Genomic DNA, 21,258 nt, shown 5'->3' on the forward strand with positions numbered 1-21,258 from the left:
TAATTTTATAAAAAGTAAATTGAAATAAATTATTAAACTTAATTAACAATTAATTTAATGTTAAAGAATAAAATTAAAAAAAAAAGATATAAAACCACCTTAAACTTAATTAACAATTAATTTAATGTTCAAGAATAAAATTAAAAAAAAAAAGATATAAAACCACTTGAGTTAACTGAATAAATTCATAATCTGAGTCATGAAATTAGAATAATCTCATAAAAAAATCATGTAATTCAACTTCTAATTAATACAATATTAAAAGATTAAAAAAAAATCAAATTAAAAAAATGATTCGAGTCAATCGAAGTTAACCTATTGAACCCAGGTGAGGAGACTATGATAAATCCATAGAAAAAAATAAAGTTTAATTCTCATTCCAACTAATATTAAATGATAAAATTAAAAAAAAATTAAAAAAATCTTAATAAACTCAGCTAACTTATAAAACTCACAATTCTGGCTAAAAGATCTTGATAACCCTATAAAAAATAATTATAATTACAAAACTTAATTTTTAATTAATGCAATATTAAAAGATGAAATTGAAGGAAAAAAAACTCAATAATTACAAAACTTAATTTTTAATTAATACAATATTAAAAAATGAAATTGAAGAAGTCAACACATCTAACTCACAAAACTCTCAACCTAAGTTATAAAATTGGAATATCTTCATAAAAAATAAAATTAAATAAAGTTATAGAGTTAAATACTTGGATGATAAAATAAAATTAAAAAAAATCTCAAAATATTTTAAGACCAAAGTGTGGAATGTTTTGGAATTTCAGAGTTAACTGCTATTTTGAAAAAAATCTGGTTAAAATTCTTGTCGCATAAAAAATCGATATCGACAAAGCCAATTGAGAACGGCTTTCATCCGGGCGTCCGGAAGGAGGCAGCCAATACGGGCTCATAGTTTCAGTCAACTATGAGGCAATAGTTTATGGGTTGACCTTTTTACTCGGAAGGGCTGCCTCAAGCACCAAATTGAATGTCACAAAAATCTTGAAGGATTCAAAAGCGGAGAACCACACAAGTAGAGTAGATTGAGGAACGAGTCCACTGCACATGAACTCACTCTGAAAGAGTTGGATCGTGCAGTTTGCCATTAGCTGTCTAATTGAACTTTAAATAATGTCTCTGCCAAGGTCAAAGCATCCAGGTTCATGCTTAAATCTATATAGTAAAATTATAGCATTCTTTTAATGTACCAAAAGTGGCTATTTCATCCTCCTATGTAAGATTTTCAAAATGGATGCAATTTAAAATAGCGATGTAATTGTGATATATAGATTATTTATTTGTCTATTTAAATTTTAATTAATAGTATTTTGATATCTATTAAAAAAAATTAAAACACATACCGAGTTTATCTTTATACATAGGCAAATAAAAATAGAAAAATCAAAATATTGATGCCAAGTTGAAAAAAAGAGAAAAAATGAGGGATTTTTTCAACTAAATATTTTAAATCATAGTTTTTTGGTATAGGTTTGTTATCAATTCTTTTTTTTTTTTTACCCAGAAAAAAAATACTCATGTCACAAGTTTTAGTTTAAGATATATATTAAATATTTTTATGTAATATTTAAAAACAAAAAAAAATCCAAGAAACACATCTTTTACTCTTCATCAACTTATACCAAAGCCCTTAGAGTTGTTTAAAAATTTATGATAATATATATAGGAGTTCATTTAGATTCCTTATTTTTTTTTAATCAAATTGTTTTTTAATAAGATTATGAAACAAAATGATGCAATAGTATTTTTTTTAAATTGAGGACAATTAAAAATACAAATTCAATGTACATTAATCAAATAAAATTAGTGTCACTTTTTCAACTCTAAGATGGCAAGCAGTTTCAATAATCACCATCACTTTCTTATTAAGAAAATATATTTTCCTAACTTCTAGTTGATGTGACCATTTTAATGGCCATCTCATTTACAATCATGAGAAGTAATGGAGAGTTGGTGATATCATTATCAATGCTTCTTTTTTTTTTTTCAACTCCCTCAATTTTGATGCATCTATCGGAACCTACTAGAAAATCAATAATCAATGAAAACTAATAAAATTATTAATGAAATCTTTTTTATTAGTAATTTTTACCAACATAAATAATTTCATTTTTAATATTAACAAAAAAAATTTATTAATAATTCTATTAGTATATACCAACAAACTATTTATGTCGACAAAACGGTGAGTATATACCGATGAACATATTTCATTGGTATATACCAACTATATCACCAATAAATTATATAATTTTTTGAAAAGTTGCAACGGTATAATAATGTGAATTTTTTTCAAACAATTTTACTGGTAGAATGATCGAGGGATTCAAATCGGGATCCTCATATAATAATATGGCACACTCACTAGCAAACTTACTAACGGGTAGACCAACAGAACGTTTCTGTCGATAATTCCATCGATAAAATCTAATATATACTCACTTTGTCAACTCTTTCTTTCTTTATTTCTCCTTCTTCTTTCTCATCCTAACTCTCCCCTTCCAAACTGCAGTCAATCACCCATCCTGACTCTCCTCTTATTTTCAACATAAACACTCAAGTTTCTTATATTTTTGTACATGGTCATAATAATGGCAGAGCCAGAGTTTTTTTTTATGAGAGGGCAAATTAATAATAAATACTATGACTTTTCAATATGATTTTATTTTTAACTTGATTGAGTTACATGACTTAAAGAAACTTTAAATGACTATTTATTCTTAAGAGATTTACACTTAAAATACCTTTATAGTGATGTGTTAATTTAATTGATAAACTTGGTGATTTTTTTATCATTAGTGTTTGCATAATAATTAACACAATTACACAATAATAAAGTCAGTTGAGTTATATAATAATTATAAATTTTTCATATAATATTCATAGCAAAATAAACATCAATTCATCAAAACTCATTTCAATATATATATATATTACATTATACTTAATCATTTCTAGACACACACACAAATTGTATGAACTCACTAAGTCAAATATGTGAAATAAGTTTTAATACTATACTCTAGTTTCAAATAAAAGAAAATATTGAGATAGAGAAACTTATGGGATTTTCAAATAAAAGAAAATATTGAGATAGAGTAACTTATGGGATTTAAACTCATGCCCTTTTCTAACTCCAAGCATCTCATTAATAATTAATTACAAATAAATTTATGATATAAAATGACAATTAATATACGTAAATTATAAATTAAGAGATCTCAATTAAATAATTAATCCATAATTATAGTGAATTAAGAGACCTTAGTTAAATAATTTCAATAATCTACTTTGTCAATACAAGAGATATGAATAATAGTGGTTTTGCATGAACATTAATTAATTTATTTATAATAAAAAAAATATTTAATTGATTAAATTAAGAAATTCAAATATTTATTTTGAACATATTTGAATGCATTCATATCAAAACCCCTAAATTATCATAAATCCTAATATTTTTAATAACTAATTATAAAAAAATAAAACTAAAATTAAATAATAAAATAAATATAAAAAATATAAAATTTCTTACCTAAAGCATAAAGTGAAAAAAAATATTACTTGCTTATCTGTACTTGAAAAGAAATTTGCATAAGAGAAAAAGGTAGCAACCACAATTCAAAAGGAAAAAGGGCTCCCTGTTAATTAGTAAAAAAAACAAAAAAAAGGAAAAAATATAAGTAAATGAGCTGGAAATATATATTATATATTATATTAAAATATAATTAAACAATAACTTTCCACTTTCTATGTGTCAAACTAAATACTAAAACAATAAAACGATCCTAGAAAAAATTTGAAAAAAATGAAAAGTTGTTTAAAAACTCTTTGAATCCCATCCAAACTTAAACAGAAAAAATAAAAGAACGCAAAGGAATAAAAAAAATTAAAATGGATCGGTTTTTTTTTTTGGTTGGATCTTGACTCATGTATTCTTGTTTTTTTTTTTAATTTCATTTGACCTTTCTACCATTAATACGAGTTAAGAAAATCTTGGATATTTTATCTAAAAACATTAAAATAGATTTAAAATCATGGATATTTTCCTGCGGGGTCGTGGACCAGTTCACCGGCCACCAAGAAGAAGCTGCATTTCTCGTTCTGAAAGGGTCGTGCAGGCCTGCCAAGAATCATCAGATCAGGATTTTAAATGTTAACATTCTCATTTCTGGGATGACAAGAACAGTTTAAAATTTAGCAATATTCTCTCTCTCTCTGACAGTAGAACAATATCACAGTACTCACAATTCTAGCTAAATGTTCACAATATTCTCATTTCCAGTGTTGTTGAAATACAAAGATTTTATTCCTTGCCCATCAGCTCGATGACGGGCAGATCTTTCCGTGTTGACAAGTTCTTACTGTCCATCTTCCATCAAGAACAAGGAAAAAAAAACAATTCTTCTTGTATTCTTGTTTTGTTTTTCCTCTTGCAACTCAGGGAAGTCTCGTACTTTGTCACAAACTAGAAAAATAAGAAAGGATATTATCATAAACATAATAATACAATTAACGAGAAGGATTCACGATAGCTGATATTAATTAATTTAGAAATAGGTAAAGAGTAAATGAACATGAATATTTAATAATATTATTGCAACTTGTTTTCTTTTTCCTTAACAATTAATAACTAATGTAAACCCCCCCCCCCAAAAAAAAAAAAAAAAAAAAAACAATATCAACGTTGGGCATTAAATTAAACAGAGCACAAACGTGTCTGGGGTTCTTTTAGTTGAAAGGGTTCATGCACCATCTGCCAGCCAACAAAGGAATGCCGCCTTCTCATTCCGGATGGGTCGGGGTCGTGCAGGCTGGCTAAGAATCAAGAAACCAGAATTTTAAACCCTACAATATTTTTAATGTAATGTTCTCCTCCTGCTGAGTGGATCAATATCAGATTTACAAGAGTTTTTCTAATATTGTTGCAATGCAAGAGGATTTTATTCCTGTACAGTTAATACGTCAGCAAAAGCAAGGTACAACTATTCATATATATCAACCCTACAAGAGATCGTGCAATGGCCGGCGACAAATCTCAAAAATATTGAGCAAGTAGTATGGAAATACTCATCATGAACCTTCCTCTGATATTTCTTCAAAGAATGCTAATTTTACGCGTGCAATAAAGCGTAAAGATCGCCGGATTCTGAGGTGGCTGGAACTCTGGGATAGGACATTAATGACTTTGGTTTTTCCTCATTACTCACTCGGTGATCATGATCAGTTTCAAGTTAAATATATTGACCACTACAATACAATATAGTAATGTTTTATAAGTTCTTATAGGAGAAAATGGAGATCTTTTCGTTTTGGAAAAATATGCAGAGACGACATAAAGCATAACACACCAAGGCAGAATTACATTTTGATCCATAATTTCTTACAATTGAGTGAACTTCTGTTAGTATTTTTTTTTTCCCCGCCTCGTGGCTCTGCAATATGCATAATGTGGTTGTGAAAGTAAATTTGTTGGAAACTTTGGAAACTACAAACATGATGCTATCATTAATGTCTGACTTGGAAACTATGCAGAACCATACTGGTTAACAATTACTCAGCTGCTCTTATGGAGGAAATAGTTACTCTATACCTAACTAGCAGATCTCTATGAGTTCAGGTCCTGAGAACAAGCAACCTAGAAGACAGAAGGTTACAACTGCATCACCAATCCCAATTCAGTGTTACAGTCTGCAGGATCAGCAGCACCATGTATATTCCTTTAGCAGTCCATAGATCGCATGACGTAAAGTTAGAACATTCAAACAAGCTCCCTGGAAATCAAACTGTATATCAAGGAAATCCTGTTTGTATTTGTTGACAGATTGATATGATGGTTAATAGTTGATTAATATTAGGTTCTCACAAAATAGTTCTGAGTTCAAGGGACACTTGGTAAGTTTTGAGGACTGGTGGAGGAGACAAAGAATCCAGTAAACTGATATATTGTCTGGTTCCAGGTAGTTTTGAGGATGTCAAGTCTCATCTCTTCACGACCTTTCGGTGCCGTCCTTATATCCATGTCCTTTTCATTCTGTTCAACAATTTTTTTTTTGGTGTTATCATATTCAACAAGAACCTCCCACGTCTATCTATTTCCAGGTGTGATTCTCTTTATTATTCTCTTTATTCACCCTCTACCACATCTCATTTCTCTCAACCTGCAGCCTAAAATAATTGAACAGTTACCCTAACAGAAACACAGTTAAGTCCCTTAAACTAAACTATTTCTTTAGAGGCTTACAATCATTCCCTTCATGTGTCTTTTAAGTTTAAGACTAAGGCGTTAATGAAAGGTTGCTGAATAAATTTAGTTCCATAATTGCTTGATTTGGGTCCTATAGGTGAGGTGTACTTGGCCCCCATTACGAAATGGTCCCGATTGGTTACAAGGAATTGAGACCCTTTCATATGTTAATAATTGCAAATAATAATAATAAATTCAGATGTTGTTACACAAGTGAAGTCAATGTTTGTCTCAACATTCTTCATTGCTGCTGGGTATAAATATGTCTTTTTAATCCCTGTTTCCTTTCAAGCATCGTCTAATCGATCTTCTGCCGGCAGTTCACTCACAAAAACACTACAGATTTCTCTGATAGGTTACAAAAAATAAACGAGAAAAAAAGATGGAGCCTATTGGAGCCACTGCGGAGGGAGAGTGGAGTTCTCTTAGTGGAATGTACACAAGTGAGGAGGCTGATTTCATGGAACAGTTGCTTGTCAACTGTCCTCCTAATCAGGTTGCTTCAAGTTCAAGCTTTGGAGTTCAATCTAGTTTTTGGCCTAACCATGAACCAACAATGAACATGGAAGGGGCCAATGAATGTTTATTGTATTCTTTGGGTATTGCTGATACTAATCTGTACCCATTTTCACAAGTGAGCAGTGGTTATAGTGGTGGTGGTAGCATTCTTTTTCCCAACTCAAGTGGAGAAAGCTACTACCTGATTGATTCTCACCCAGTTTTGGCAGACACTAATAGTTCCATGTCAATGGATTTTTGCATGGGAGACTCGTATGTTGTTGATGGCGATGACTTCTCAAACCAAGAATTGAGCAATGGAAATGTGGAAGAGTCTGGTGGAAACCAGACTGTAGCTGCTCTTCCTGAACCTGAAAGCAGTTTGCAACCCAAGAGAGAATCAAAGATGCCAGCATCTGAACTACCCCTGGAAGATAAAAGCAGAAAGCCACCTGAGAATTCCAAGAAAAGATCACGGCGTACGGGAGATGTAAGTACAGTAACCAGCATTTTCACCTTCTTAGAATTTGCTACAGACTCAATGGATGGAGTTCTATTTCCTGTTGTAGAGGGTATAGCAACCAGTTTTACTTTTTCAAGGCACAGTCTAATTATGATTCTAATGAGTAGGCCCAAAAGAACAAGAGGAATGTAAGGTCAAAGAAGAGCCAGAAGGTTGCCTCGACTAGCAACAATGATGAAGAAAGCAATGGTGGCCTTAATGGTCCTGTCTCAAGCGGTTGCTGCTCAGAGGATGAATCCAATGCCTCCCAGGAGCTCAATGGAGGAGCGAGTTCAAGTTTGAGCTCAAAAGGGACAACAACTCTCAACTCAAGAGGCAAAACAAGAGCCAGTAAGGGGGCAGCCACTGATCCCCAGAGCCTCTATGCAAGGGTAACTACCCTTTTCAAAGTTTTTGCACAGTATTTCGATGAACCAGATTTGATGAAACATTTTTCTTCCACCCACCCACAATGTAACAGGAATTGATAGATCTTTTTATTTTCTTATTGCAGAAAAGAAGAGAGAGAATAAATGAGAGGCTGAGAATTCTACAAAACCTTGTCCCCAATGGAACAAAGGTATATATGGAGTATATTTCACGATAACATCTCTGATTCTATCAGCTATAAATTTTGTGATTCGCAAAATTCTCAAGATTGATTTATTGATATGGAAGGTTGACATTAGCACAATGCTTGAAGAGGCTGTCCAGTATGTGAAGTTTTTGCAACTCCAAATTAAGGTAAGAAAACATTAAATTCCTTCTTTATACTTATCGTTGCCTGTTTTAAACTTGGCAATATTTTGACATGAAACAAATTTTTTGATACATTTTTTTTCCCATTTTCTTGTTTTAAATTCTGCAGCTGCTAAGCTCTGAAGACCTGTGGATGTATGCTCCTATCGCGTACAATGGTATGGACATCGGTCTTGATCATCTGAAGCTTACCACACCAAGACGATAGTAGATGTTAAGAGGAGGGTGGTGATTTTTTTATTATTTCTGTCAATAGCATATGTGATGAGATTAAAATATAGTCATTGCCAATTTGTAATGGTTTTATACTGTACGAGTATAGATAGGATTTCGCTTATAAAATTAATCCACGAGTAATCATCGTGAGAAATTCTTTCATGTAGACACCTTGACATGGTGAACACTATCCGAGCAGAGTTTTTATTCTTGAATATAAAAAAGTGTCCATAAGAACGCACATGAACTTGCCTATAGAACAGTCATTCTCAGTTGGTGGCTTAGCTTTTTAATATTAAAATCTAAGAATTTGTTGATCTGTACTGGCATATGATTTTCACCGATATCAACTGATGATTTTTTCTACCTTGAGGATGACATTTTTTTACATATTAATGCCCTAAGGATTGCATCTAATGAAGGAGGAAGGTGCATTCTTTTCCAAACAACCAAAATGAATTTCCTAGGAAAATCTGCTGGAAAGAAAATCAATGATCAACTTTCGACCCAAAGATTTTTCAAATTCTCTGAGATTTATCCAAATTAATGCGAGGGAGTTTTGATGAGGTACCCACACACCGAAGTCCATAGGCTTATGGCTACCTCTTTCAGGCCGAATTAAGAAGCTGTAGAGCAGACCATTCACGGCGTGCCTCCTGAGGCTTCCAACGAACAGAAACGGAGAAATCTTGCACTTCACTGACCATCCATAACAGATCTCGCTACTTCCAAACCACTGCTTATTTTTCATGGTTTCTTCTTACGCATATGATTTCCTACTTGCACCATGCCTTTGAATTTGTTAAGTCCTGGACGATGCTAGGTTATCCTTTGGGATGATCAGAAAGTAAGCAAAAATAAAGGGAAGGAGAAAAGATAATGAACAGACAGAGAACATCAAGGGGCTATGGCAGCTTCACCTGGCAGCAATTTTGGAAAAGGCCAGGGTATTTGCAATACAAATTTGATCATCCGTACAAACAAAAACATCAACTCTCCTTGAATTAGTATATAACGGCTAAAAGAAGGTCAACCTGTCTAAAAGGGATGGATCAGTTACAGAATTAAAATAGATTAAGTGACAAATTTAGGGACGGGAACGAATATTCTTGGACGTTACAGCCAAATCCCCTCCTGTCTACCCCAAATCCAATCTCTACTTCAAGTGTAAGATTTTACAGTCCTAATAAACGAAGCACAATTTCTAATCTGCACTCTTATCGTCCATGTACATAAATTCACGCGGAAAAATGGATAAAGAAGAGCAACAGTAGAACCGCATCAACACTGCTGTTACCAGCAACAAAAGAGTGTTAATGATTGGGCGTTTTTTTCTTCATGCCCGCTCCTCATGGACATGGTTTGGAACTTCTGCTTGACTGTCCAGAGGCATGTACTGTGCCATGATAGCTCTTATCTCTGAGTCCATGTATGACTGCAAAAAAAAAAAAAACAAGAACAAATCAAGGAAAAAACATCAAATGAATATGCATTAACGGCAACACAGGTATAACAATGACATGCATAAGAGTTTCAAGATGACATGTTGCAAAGAGCAATCCAGATACTCAGTTTGATGCCCAACTCTCATTGATCCGGCTACTTGAAGTTTTCTAACCAACACGTAAACCAAAAACCTGGCCAGCCCATATGCAGCTCTCTAGCCCCATTGTAATAGCAATTAATATTAAATTCACAAGTGGTTAGCATAGTTACCATACTGTACTTTCAGCCATTTTTTAAAGGTTGGATGACCAAAAACTACCTGAACTTAGCCTCTGAATTATTATTTTTTTTATTCGAGTACCATGCACTATTTTTGGTAAGAAATAGCCTCTGTCTAGGTTTTATGTCCCTCCATTATTTCAAAAAAAAAAATAATCAAACACATGTTTTCACGACACATCATTTTTTTAAGCTATTAACTAGGGTCAAAATTGATGAAATGGCCTATTTTTACCAAAAAACTGGTTCAAAGTACTCAATAAAAAAAAATTAAAGTTCAAGAGCTAAGTTTAGCTTGACCCAAAGTTCAGGGTAATTTTTGGTCATTTAGCCTTTTTTAAAATGTTCCAGCTATGCAAACATTGATGCAAGTTGTACACAAATGAGGCATCAACTGCTTAACAAGAGATACAAAAGGCAGTACTAGATGGCCCAAGTTCAGGGTAAGAAACTTTGCGGATAATCATATTCTTCATCTTTGCATTAATAGATATCACTCAAAAGTTGCAAAGAGATTTTTACTATAGAGATAACTCTTCATCTTTGCATTAATAGATATCCCTCAAAAGTTGCAAAGAGATTTTTACTATAGAGATAACACGGCTATTCCAAACGTTCATATAACAGACAGGTGTCTGGAATGAGCAAGAAAACATGGCAAAACTTAAGCAAAGGTATGGTTTTAAAAGGGAAACAAGCTGGGCACCATGCTTACCCTCAATTTATGTTTGTAGACAAGATATCCTCCACCAGCAGCCATCGCCAGGCCTATAAATATGACCCAAACCACAGTCCATGCTGATTTCACTTCAGTGCCGCTCTTACCTGGTATTGATCATGGGGAGGACAGACATCAAAACAAGGACCATATTATTGCAAGTTTCTAAACAAACAAACAAGGAGGTACGATTTCTAACTCACTTATGCAGGTATCATGGTCTCTGATATAAAGAAGATCCCCACTACAAGAGCATTCATAGCTTCCCCAAGTATTTTTACAACTACATGCAGGGCACTGACAGGCTTTTCTCTCTTTGCACTCATCAACATCTGCACAATCAAAGATAAGTAGAGAGGACAAAATATTAATCAGGAGCATCGGCAAACATGCAGTTTTCTCTGGCAGGATTTTGTTTTCAACAAAGTCAAGGAGGAAACCCAAAACTATTTTGACTTGGCAAGAGTTGGATACTCAGAAAATTGTTATGCAATTCAGTATAATCGGAGCATCTTGGTGGCCCAAGCATAAATAAGTTCAAAATTTAAACATTTGCTTTATCCTACAATGGTGATTCATAAGCATTACCCCATTGCTTGGGGTAGCATTGAAGAAATAACTTAATACAAGGGATTTAGACAACTGCTGTTAGATTTGAACTGAGTGGAATGGTGCCTGAGAAATCATGCATGAATCAACAAGAAGCACCTAGTGAGGATGAGTACTGGGAAGAGAAAAAAGGCTCCCCACCCCCACACCCCCCCTTGCAAATTATTAAAACATTCAATAAAAATCCCTAACTTCAAAGCAGTGCGATGAGAGTCAACAGGCATAACCCAAGTGCCCGTTGAAGGATGAGACAATGACTTGGTCTTTTGGCATATGGCTGTACGTTCTCAAAGCCTAACAAGTATGCAATATTTCAACCAAACATTGCCTGTTGTTCTGTTTGCAACTTACACCTCAGGCACCATAACATTCTCAGAAGACTCAATTTGCATGCATAATCCTTAAATTTCCTTTCAGAATGAATCAAGCTCCCCATCCCGATAAAACCACAATACCAAGGATGACAATGGAGAAATCTCTTACCTACACAACTTTTCACACCATCACCTTTAAATCCTGGAGGACAATGGCATTTACCACCATCAACATCCTGTCCACATTAAAATTAGAAACTGGAACTCAATATATTTACTGGAGAATAACAAGTTGAGAAACATGATGTTCACTAACCAAACAAGCAGATAAGGTATGTCCGTCCCGGGATTCATGCCAACAGCCCCCATTGTTAATTTTGCACCTCCCAGATCCACTCACTGTAAAAAAATACAATCACTTTAAAGCATAGCACAATTTAAGATTGGTAAGCGAGCATATCAAACAGATTTAATTAGAAAATAACACAAGTTGCCCCTTATGACATGTGCAAACACATCTAATACTAACATCTGAGAGTCAAACATCAAACATGAACCTCAAAACATATAGTTAACATGGAGCACATGCTTAACAGAGCATGATCCATCTAACCTTGGGACAGAATACACCAAGTGTAATGCTAGTTAGCTTAGGCAGTAAATCTATTGGTGTTGGGTCCAGAACCTAGGCTCAAATCCTACTAACAAAGTTATTTGCGAGGGATGGCTAAAACAGCTATTTGAAACCATGCTCCCCCAACCCACCCCACTACTCCTCAAAAAAATGAAATAGAAGAAAACCAGTCACTATTATTTGATTCCAGTTGACTAGGATTGGAACTTTCCTGCCTAGTCTACCCAACTTTCACCCAAAAACCCTCAAACAACATGGGCTGTCTCTCAAGTATACATCAGATCCATGTATCATCAATGGAACTAGATTTTCATTTTGGAAATTTTGCAATCTACTGAATATGAATATAGTTAGTAATGCGAGTATTTTTTTCTAATAAAAGCCCATAATTGTCCATAAATAACTTTTTTCAGACATTTATTTATCATCAGGACATCCAAGCTTTATTGAATGAATGAACAGCTATATTATTACATTTTACATGTTTATGCTGATTTATAAAAAGGAAAAAAAAAGGCATAGAGCTTACCTTCACAGTTCTTGTAACCATCTCCTTTGAACTGCACGCCATCAACAAGAGGACACTCACATACTCTCCCACGAAACGTGTCCTGCACAGATAAAAACGGTTGTCAAACAGAGCTAAATATATCAAAAGCCAGAGTGATACCTTGCAGCAAGTTTTAATTCATCCCCTGCAGGCTGTAATGTTGGCTATTTTATCTTGCCAGCAACCCCCGTTATTGTCCAAGCACTCATTTGTCTCCACATCTGTATCAAAGGAATTCCCCAATCAGGAACTATTGTTGAGTGTAGGCAAATCAGCCAAGGCAGCTGGCACTAGATGTTAGTCTCAACAACAAGGGTATTGGACTCATGATCTAAAATGAAATACGGTTCTAGGTCTAGCATGCTTTCAGTGACTACTCACAATAGCAAGCACTCAAATCTTCTTAGTCGGGGTCATTCATCAAATGATTGCCTCAATATCAAGGCAATCAGGACAAATAGCTTAAGAAAACCTACCACCACTCAAACAAACAGCAGGCTCTGTTGTTTCCTCGAAACCAGAGCATAGAGCCTTTAGAACAGCACCTTTCTCCAACTTTCCTGAAAGAGCAAGTTTTTTGTTTTCAAAAATAAATAAATAGCCAAATGTAACGTTCATCCAGGAATACAAGTAGGCAATTACAGACCTCGATATTGACGATTGTTGACAACAAGGGTGGGCAAAATGGTTACATCACCCCTTGTCCCTTTTCCAACCTACATGAAGGTCTTTGTAAAGCAGTGATATATGGTTTAAATGGTATCAGAGATTAAAACAATTGCAAGCAGGCACAAGTATCCAAACTTATGGACTTAGGGTGTGCTTGGGAGTATTATTGCGGTTGCTTTTCAAAGTAATTTTCACTCAAAATTGCATTAAAATAATATTTTTTCATTTTAGAAAAAATATATTTTTGATATTACGCATCAAAACAATCCAAAAACACTAAAACAAATATTAATTTTAAGCAAAAAAAAATTAAAAATTAAAAATATTAATTTTAAGCAAAAAAAATTAAAAAATTTTGGGAACACCGGTTGGACCGCGTTCCCAAACGGTCCCTTAAAAGCGTTGTGCTAAGCTGAAGAATAAAAAAGAACACGACAATTACCTGGGCATCTTGCTCTTCTTTCAAAACTAGGTTGTCAGAGTTAGCATTTGGGTCTCCCATACACTTATCAATCTTTTTACCATCGAGCCCTAATGATTGGCAAATGAACAGCATAAGAAATTTAGCACACTAAAAACTCTTGGTTTTCCCATTTTCTAGTGTGATCAAAAGTATCCTTAAAATATGAGGAAGCAGTCATGAAATATTTACCAAGAGATTTGATTACAGCATCAGCACATTCCTTGTTGTACTTCTTCTCCTTCATGGGACACCTAATTTGAAAATCAGTCACATAATCCCACCACACCCAAGGTTTTTTAGTCTCATTTGCCACTTTAAAAACACATAGTTGTCTTAAATTTTCAAGAACAACATCTTTCCCATCATAACCTGAGCTAAAGTCTTGTTCAGGATCAGGAGCACAATATCTTCCATGATTTATACACTGAGACTTGCACTGCCTGCTCAAGGTGAATGCTTGAGGGCAATACCAAGTAATGTAATGGGGTGTAAACTGAGTGTAACCACCTTTCTCAAGTATCTGTGCTGCACCCCTAAAGTCCTTCACGAATTCCATCAACATGTCACACTTAACCCCACATTCATCATTGCTGTTGGTCCATAGCTCATACTCCACACGATCATCTGGGTGCGGAACAGCTTCTCTCCAATCAAGATTCACATTTACCATATCCCCATCGCTAAGTGCCTTCTTTAACGTTTCACTAAAGCTTTTCTCGATAAGAGCAGAAGGTATTGTTATGTTCTCAATGTATTGTGCAGATGAAACGTCCTCTGCAGGTGTGTCCATGGTTATTAATGGTTCCTCCATGTCATCTGCAACAAGAACTGCAGAAGCCCCAGCCTTCTGGGCATTCCAGACCTTCAAAGCGAAGAAGCAATCTGAAAAGAAATATAACGAACTAATTATAGATTTAGCATTACAGCTATGTAGGTTGTCTTAGAGGAATGTAGTTTAACAGAAGAAAGTCCTGAATCCAACAAAACCCATGTCTAGATGGATAATAATTCCTTAACAGCATATGCAACATACCAAACAATGTGATCCTGGTTAAGCATAAAGGAACCAAAGATCAAAGGGGGGGGGGGAGTAAAGGAAAGAAAAATAGCTTAAATACTATGGGAAAATCAAGTTTCAACGTGTTCAGACTTTCATAAGCTTGTTCCAACAAAACAAGTAAAGAATTGGCATGTTCAGGACAGTACAGTAGTTTCCAACGCAATGGAACCAGGAAACAATTGGTATACTGTGCAAAATGCCTAAAAGGAGCTAAAATAACTTGGTGCACTGATGATTCATCTATCATACAAACAAACCAATCAAATAAGAATTTTCTTAGAACAGCAGCATAGGTGCCTCTCACACTGTCTAAAAAGAACTAAAATTTCAGGAAGTTAATCTGAAACAACAAATGGAAACCTCCTTAAACATCTATACTGACTGGAAGTAGCTAAAATAAGTAAATGATCCCAATTGAACAAGGGTGCCTTCTCATCAACCTAAACTTGAAAACCATTAATAAACCATAAGCAAAAGGAGAGTAGCTTCCCAACCGTACACCTCGAAACATCATAACAACAATCAAATTAGGCAAAAAAAAAAAACATTAAGCAAAAATAATATGTGCAACTTAATAAAATTAACAAAAGGGCACCTCACAATCAACCAAACCCCAAAAAAAATAACCACAAATCTTACAAAAACTAACCTCAGAAGCAAAAAGGGTACGTATCCAATCAAGCAAACCTGGACCAGTCACTCACACACGGAAGAAAAAAAAAACAACTGACCAAAAATATCAAAAGGGTAAAATACCTCCACGATCCACCAAGACAAAAGTGGGTAAAGCACCAGGCTTCGACTGAAACGAAATCCCAAATCCATCAAACTCTTTGCAACCCTTTTTATTATCTTTTGGATACACAACAGCACCTGCCATACTACCTCCATATTGTGGTATCCCGAAATTCCCAATTGCACTATCATAAGTACCCTTTATTTTATCTGGTGATGTAATCCTCAAACTGTTTTTTTCAACAACAAATCTAGCTATAGATCTTGGTGCTATCAAAGAAATCAGCAAAAACCCTAAAAAGACACTCAAAGACGATCTCTTTAGCGCCATTTTCTATTAAAATGGGTACGAGATGGGATTTTTTTTGTGGGTTTTGCTTGTTTTGATCTATAAATGGTGCTTAATGAAGAAAGTTTGTTTCTTTGAAAGCATAATCAAAAGATCAAACAGTTGGTATTTCTTTCTTCTTCTTTTTTTCTTTTTTGAGTTTTGTAAGAAATAAAAAACAAGTCTGGAAAGGAAGTTTGGGTACGTTTTAGTGTTGGTTTTGTTGTTGACAAAAGAGAGGAAGCATCATAGAAATACCAGTGATGCGAGCGAACGAACAACACCCAGATTTATTTTCGATTTTTTGTGTGACTATGAGACTCTCTCTGTGCATGCATGTGTTTTGTTTTTTTGTAGGAAAACTTATGTCCAAAGAAAACAAGAGTAATTAACATCAAGGCGTCCATTTGATAAGATATGATAATGTTTTTTATTGTCAAAAAAGAACAAGTCAAGACATTGGTGCAAATATTTTTTAATGATGATATATTTATTTATTCCATTAAAACTGTCCTAGTCTGTGTATGTGAAGACTGCCTTCCTTTTCATTCATTCATTCTTGGAGAGATGTGTCTATTTTTTTATAAATAAATGTATTTTTTAAATCAGTTTATTTTAATGTATTTAAAAATATTAATTAATTTAAACACCAACTTCCATATTTCAAACCAGAATATTTGAGTAAACAATCAAGTACCTTTTTATTTAATTTTAAAAATCTATATCACAAAATCCGAGTCTAAGTTTTTCAAACTAGTCAACACTTCACATGGTTTAACAGGTACCTTAGATTAGGTTCAATTCCATTTAGAAAAGAGATTCTGATCATAATCACACACACAAAAAGGTATCATTTTATACGGATTCGAGAAAAAAAATTGTTGAGTAGAGAAATTTCCTCTTTGTGGACATGAAAAAATGGTTGGGTTATTTCTTGCGCTAAAAATCAAGAGGATCTTTCAAGAGCTTGTCTTTAAGAGTTTCACACATAATTGGATTGGAAAGCTCCTTAACGAAGATTTATTGACATTTTTTAATATTTAATATAAAAATATTTATTTTTAACATAAATATATAATAATTACACATTTAATTAATAAACTCATATCAAATACCTGAATACCTGCATACTCAAGCTCAGTTGTTGGACAAGCACCCAACACCTTACGAGTTCACTAAGCCCAGCCTCAAGAAGTATACCTTATTCCCTTGAATCTTAGTCTCCTTTTAAAGCTCAATTATATCTTTGCTCATTAATATATGTATAAAAAATATTTTTTTCTCATTAATACATGCACAGGAGATATTTTTTTTATTAATATATATATAAGAGATATTTTTCCTCGTTAATGTATATATAAAAAATTTTTATCTTTCATTAATATTACAGGGTAAAATAATTTTATAGCCCTTCTACTAAGGGAAAAAAAATAGGTTCATCGGTTGTAAATACCCTTTAAACTACGCAGATAAGAAGTTAAATATTTTCCATTAAAAAACTATCCATATTCAACATAAGAACAACTTTATTATAGGAATTTGATGCTTTTTAACATATTTATTACTTTTTTTCTTTATAAGATTACTAATTTTACTATCTAAGAATACTAAATCCACCAAAAAAAACTTTTTATAGGTATCAACTAGCATTTATCAATTTATAGTATCAACTAGCATTTATCAAGAGATATTTTTCTTTGTTTTGAAAAAAAGAGTTATTTGAATGAGCATTTGATTAACCCAGAATTCAATTATCAAAAAATTTATTCCCTAACATATCTCAGATTTTGAAACATCGTAAGAATGAAAATGTAAAAAATAATTAATAGGTAATGCCCATTTTTTCTTACTTGTTTATAAAGAGTGAAAATAAAATTATTAACATGTTTAAATGTGTGATAGTGATTGCTTTTCAAAATATTTTTGGTTCAAAAAAATATAAAAATAATATTTTTTTTATGTTTAAAAGGAGATATTTTTTTTATTAATATATATATAAAAGATATTTTTCCTCGTTAATGTATGTATAAGAAGTTTTTATCTCTCATTAATATTACAGGATAAAATAATTTTACAGCCCTTCTACTAAGAGAAAAAAAACAAGTTTATTGGTTGTAAATACCCTTTAAACTACGCAGGTAAGAGGTTAAATATTTTCCATTAAAAAACTATCCATATTCAACATAAGAACAACTTTATTATAGGAATTTGTTGCTTTTTAACATATTTATTACTTTTTTTCTCTATAAGATTACTGATTTTACTATCTAAGAATACTAAAATCCACCAAAACATAACTTTTTATAGGTATCAACTAGCATTTATCAAGAGATATTTTTCTTTGTTTTGAAAAAAAGAGTTATTTGAATGAGCATTTGATTAACCCAGAATTCAATTATCAAAAAATTTATTCCCTAACATATCTCAGATTTTGAAACATCATAAGAATGAAAATGTAAAAAATAATTAATAGGTGATGCCAATTTTTTCTTACTTGTTTACAAAGAGTGAAAATAAAATTATTAACGTGTTTAAATGTGTGATAGTGATTGCTTTTTAAAAAAAATTTGGTTCAAAAAAATATAAAAATAATATTTTTTTTATGTTTAAAAGTTTATTTTTAACATCAGCACATTAAAACGATTTAAAGTACTAAAAAATTAATTTGAAGTAAAAAAAAAATCAAACCTTAATAAAAAAAGGTTGAATCTTACTTCCAAATGATGTCTAAATATTTGAGTCGATTTCTATGTTAATAACTAAAATAAATTACCAAGTATTTTTAGGAGATATATGAAATTTAAAAACAACAATAATAAAAGTATTGTCTTACATTTGTTGTGTTTAAAGAGATTTTTCATAAAAAATTAAGAAAACATGTTTATTAGATTTATTTTTTTCAAAATAGAAAACACGTAATTATTTTTAAAATATAAAAAATGATCATAAAATATTAGAGTAACCAAAAAAAGTCTTTATTTTTATAGTGGAGAATTTCAAAAACAACAATTTTAGTGTTTTTTTAATTTTCTTAAAAGGTGAATAATTAGAAACGTGTGTTTTTTAAAAAATAATTTAATTTTCAATTAGTAAATAATTTTTTTAGTTTTATAATTTTTTGACAAAAAATCAGGAAAAAAAAACCCACAATCGATTCCATACCAAAACTATTATTAATATTCAATAAGTCCTTCAAATGAAATCCTGACAATTTGATCTCCAGCCAATAAACAAAGGCTATCATAAAAGCAAAGTAAGATTGCCCTTTTCATTTTGCTTTTCAATTATAATTTTTATTATTATGTTTGTTGATGCATTAATTTTTCAATTAGAATTTTTTTTATACTATACACCATAAAGCAGAAAAGAATGTTTTAAACCGATGATTAAATTAATTGTTTCGAAATCAAAAGTGGTTCATAGGTTCTAGTATGCTTCCCATTTTATCACAATAACAAAAAAAAAAACGTTATTTAGAATTCGATTACTTAGTGAAAGTAGGAACACAAAATTATAGTTAACATAAATTGTATTTATTTTAAGAAAATATTTTTTTTATTTTTATCTTTAGTTTTATTATTTATTTAACATATATTTTTTCATCAAAAATAAAAAACACAGACATATATTTTTTCATCAAAAATAAAAAAACATGTTTGTTATTGTTGTTGTTATTATTATTATTATTATATTGATAGATCAAGATGTATCAATAATTTACAAAATAAATTTTTTGTTGATCTATATTAAATTTAATGAGTTCAAAAACTCTTAAAAATCTAAAAATCATGGGCCAGACAATATATATAGGCCTAATAGCCTATGAGCTCAACCTAAAAGTGAGCTTAATGCTCCCAAGACTCGATTGTCATCCTTAAACCTAGTGCCCATGGAGATAAGTAGTGTTTGGACAAATTTTAATCTCCAATCAAGCTCAATCAAATTACTCGAGCTCGACCCTCCAAGCCTAATTTTTAGGATCCCACGCGGGTCCCTTGATATTTTTAATGTCCCCAAATATTTTAGACACTACTTTCCTTATACTTTTAAATGTAGAAAAAAATCTATCAAACCTACAAAACTCCTCATCTCTAACATATATAAGTGGAATATAGTTCATAACTAAATAAATTAATTTTTAACGGTGGAATGATTCTTTAACCTCTTAACTTTATAAAAAAAACAAGACTCGTAAACTATAAATACCTTATGAATCATTCAACTAAAGGGTTCACAATCTCTCCATTATTTGGATAATATATTCTTGCAGAGTTTCTTTCTTTAAAATATTATTACATCTTTTTTTTATAAAGATACTTACTTAAACATCTAAAAGTTTCTAAATCTATAAAAGGAAACTTTTTGCAAGTACTTGGCTTCCCATTTTAATCTACAACCTATTATGGTTTTCTATATCAAGTTATCACCCATCTTAGGTAAGGAGAATGAATCAAATTGCAAGAATTAAATGATTAAGCTATTATCAAACCACATAAACTTATTCCTAAACACATTAAATTTTGAAACGTCATTAATTAGAATCGTTTATGAAAAATTAATTAAAAAACCATCAGTTTCTTTCTAAAACTTGTTTTTGATATTTCAAGGTCATTCTACAATAGATAACCAAAACAACCTAGGCTAGGACGCATGACGAATCTACTTGTTATCTTAAGCATTATTACCCGTGTAAACTTTTAATAACTCGTTAATCAAGTACAACTTCTTACTGAGGTTATGATGGTAATTTTTGGGGAAAATTAGATCCTATTATCCTCACCAACACACAACACTTAAATGCCGCTGCCACCAACCGCTCCTAGTATCTGTAGATAATTACACTACTTTAAGGAGCTTAGAAAGAATTATATTTCATAGAGTGTTTTACCTTGACGTTCACTAAATCCCTCAATAGGTCATTCACATTGTTGCAATACTCATACAAACATTTAATACTCCAGATGTGCTCTTATTAGCTACCATATGATGAACACATGTTAACGATCCCACTATTCCACATTAAACTCCCTAAGCTCTTTAAAGCTAAACAAACAAATAACCATGAGCATATCTATAACCTCTATTAGGTGAAATGTTTTTTTTTGTCCAAACAAGTATTGAACACTTGATTTTCTAAGGATTATATTTCTATAAAAATAAGATTGGACAATTATGATGGCCTTTCCAACCCAAGGGATTATGTGTAA

General features: G+C 32.1%; 2 protein-coding genes across 2 annotated transcripts; one reads left to right on the forward strand and one right to left on the reverse strand.

The window, feature by feature from the left end:
- The first annotated feature begins 6,580 nt into the window (after positions 1–6,580).
- Positions 6,581–8,441, forward strand: LOC105129810 (transcription factor bHLH85-like). Its single transcript, XM_011032043.1, has 5 exons — positions 6,581–7,259; positions 7,400–7,663; positions 7,786–7,851; positions 7,950–8,015; positions 8,140–8,441. The coding sequence occupies exons 1-5, from the start codon at positions 6,654–6,656 to the stop codon at positions 8,236–8,238; spliced, it is 1,101 nt and encodes a 366-aa protein (XP_011030345.1). The 5' UTR covers positions 6,581–6,653; the 3' UTR covers positions 8,239–8,441.
- A 784-nt stretch (positions 8,442–9,225) lies between these two features.
- On the reverse strand, positions 9,226–16,433 carry LOC105129811 (vacuolar-sorting receptor 3-like). Its single transcript, XM_011032044.1, has 12 exons — positions 15,745–16,433; positions 14,118–14,810; positions 13,908–13,996; positions 13,443–13,512; positions 13,273–13,356; positions 12,941–13,017; positions 12,776–12,857; positions 11,929–12,011; positions 11,782–11,848; positions 10,893–11,021; positions 10,687–10,796; positions 9,226–9,681 (listed from the first exon to the last, which is right to left on the reverse strand). Exons 1-12 carry the CDS (start codon positions 16,052–16,054, stop codon positions 9,583–9,585), a joined length of 1,893 nt encoding a protein of 630 aa, XP_011030346.1. The 5' UTR covers positions 16,055–16,433; the 3' UTR covers positions 9,226–9,582.
- Between the last annotated feature and the right edge of the window lie 4,825 nt (positions 16,434–21,258).

This window comes from Populus euphratica, unplaced genomic scaffold, assembly GCF_000495115.2.
Source record: "Populus euphratica unplaced genomic scaffold, PopEup_1.0 scaffold34.1, whole genome shotgun sequence".
Lineage (NCBI taxonomy): Eukaryota > Viridiplantae > Streptophyta > Magnoliopsida > Malpighiales > Salicaceae > Populus > Populus euphratica.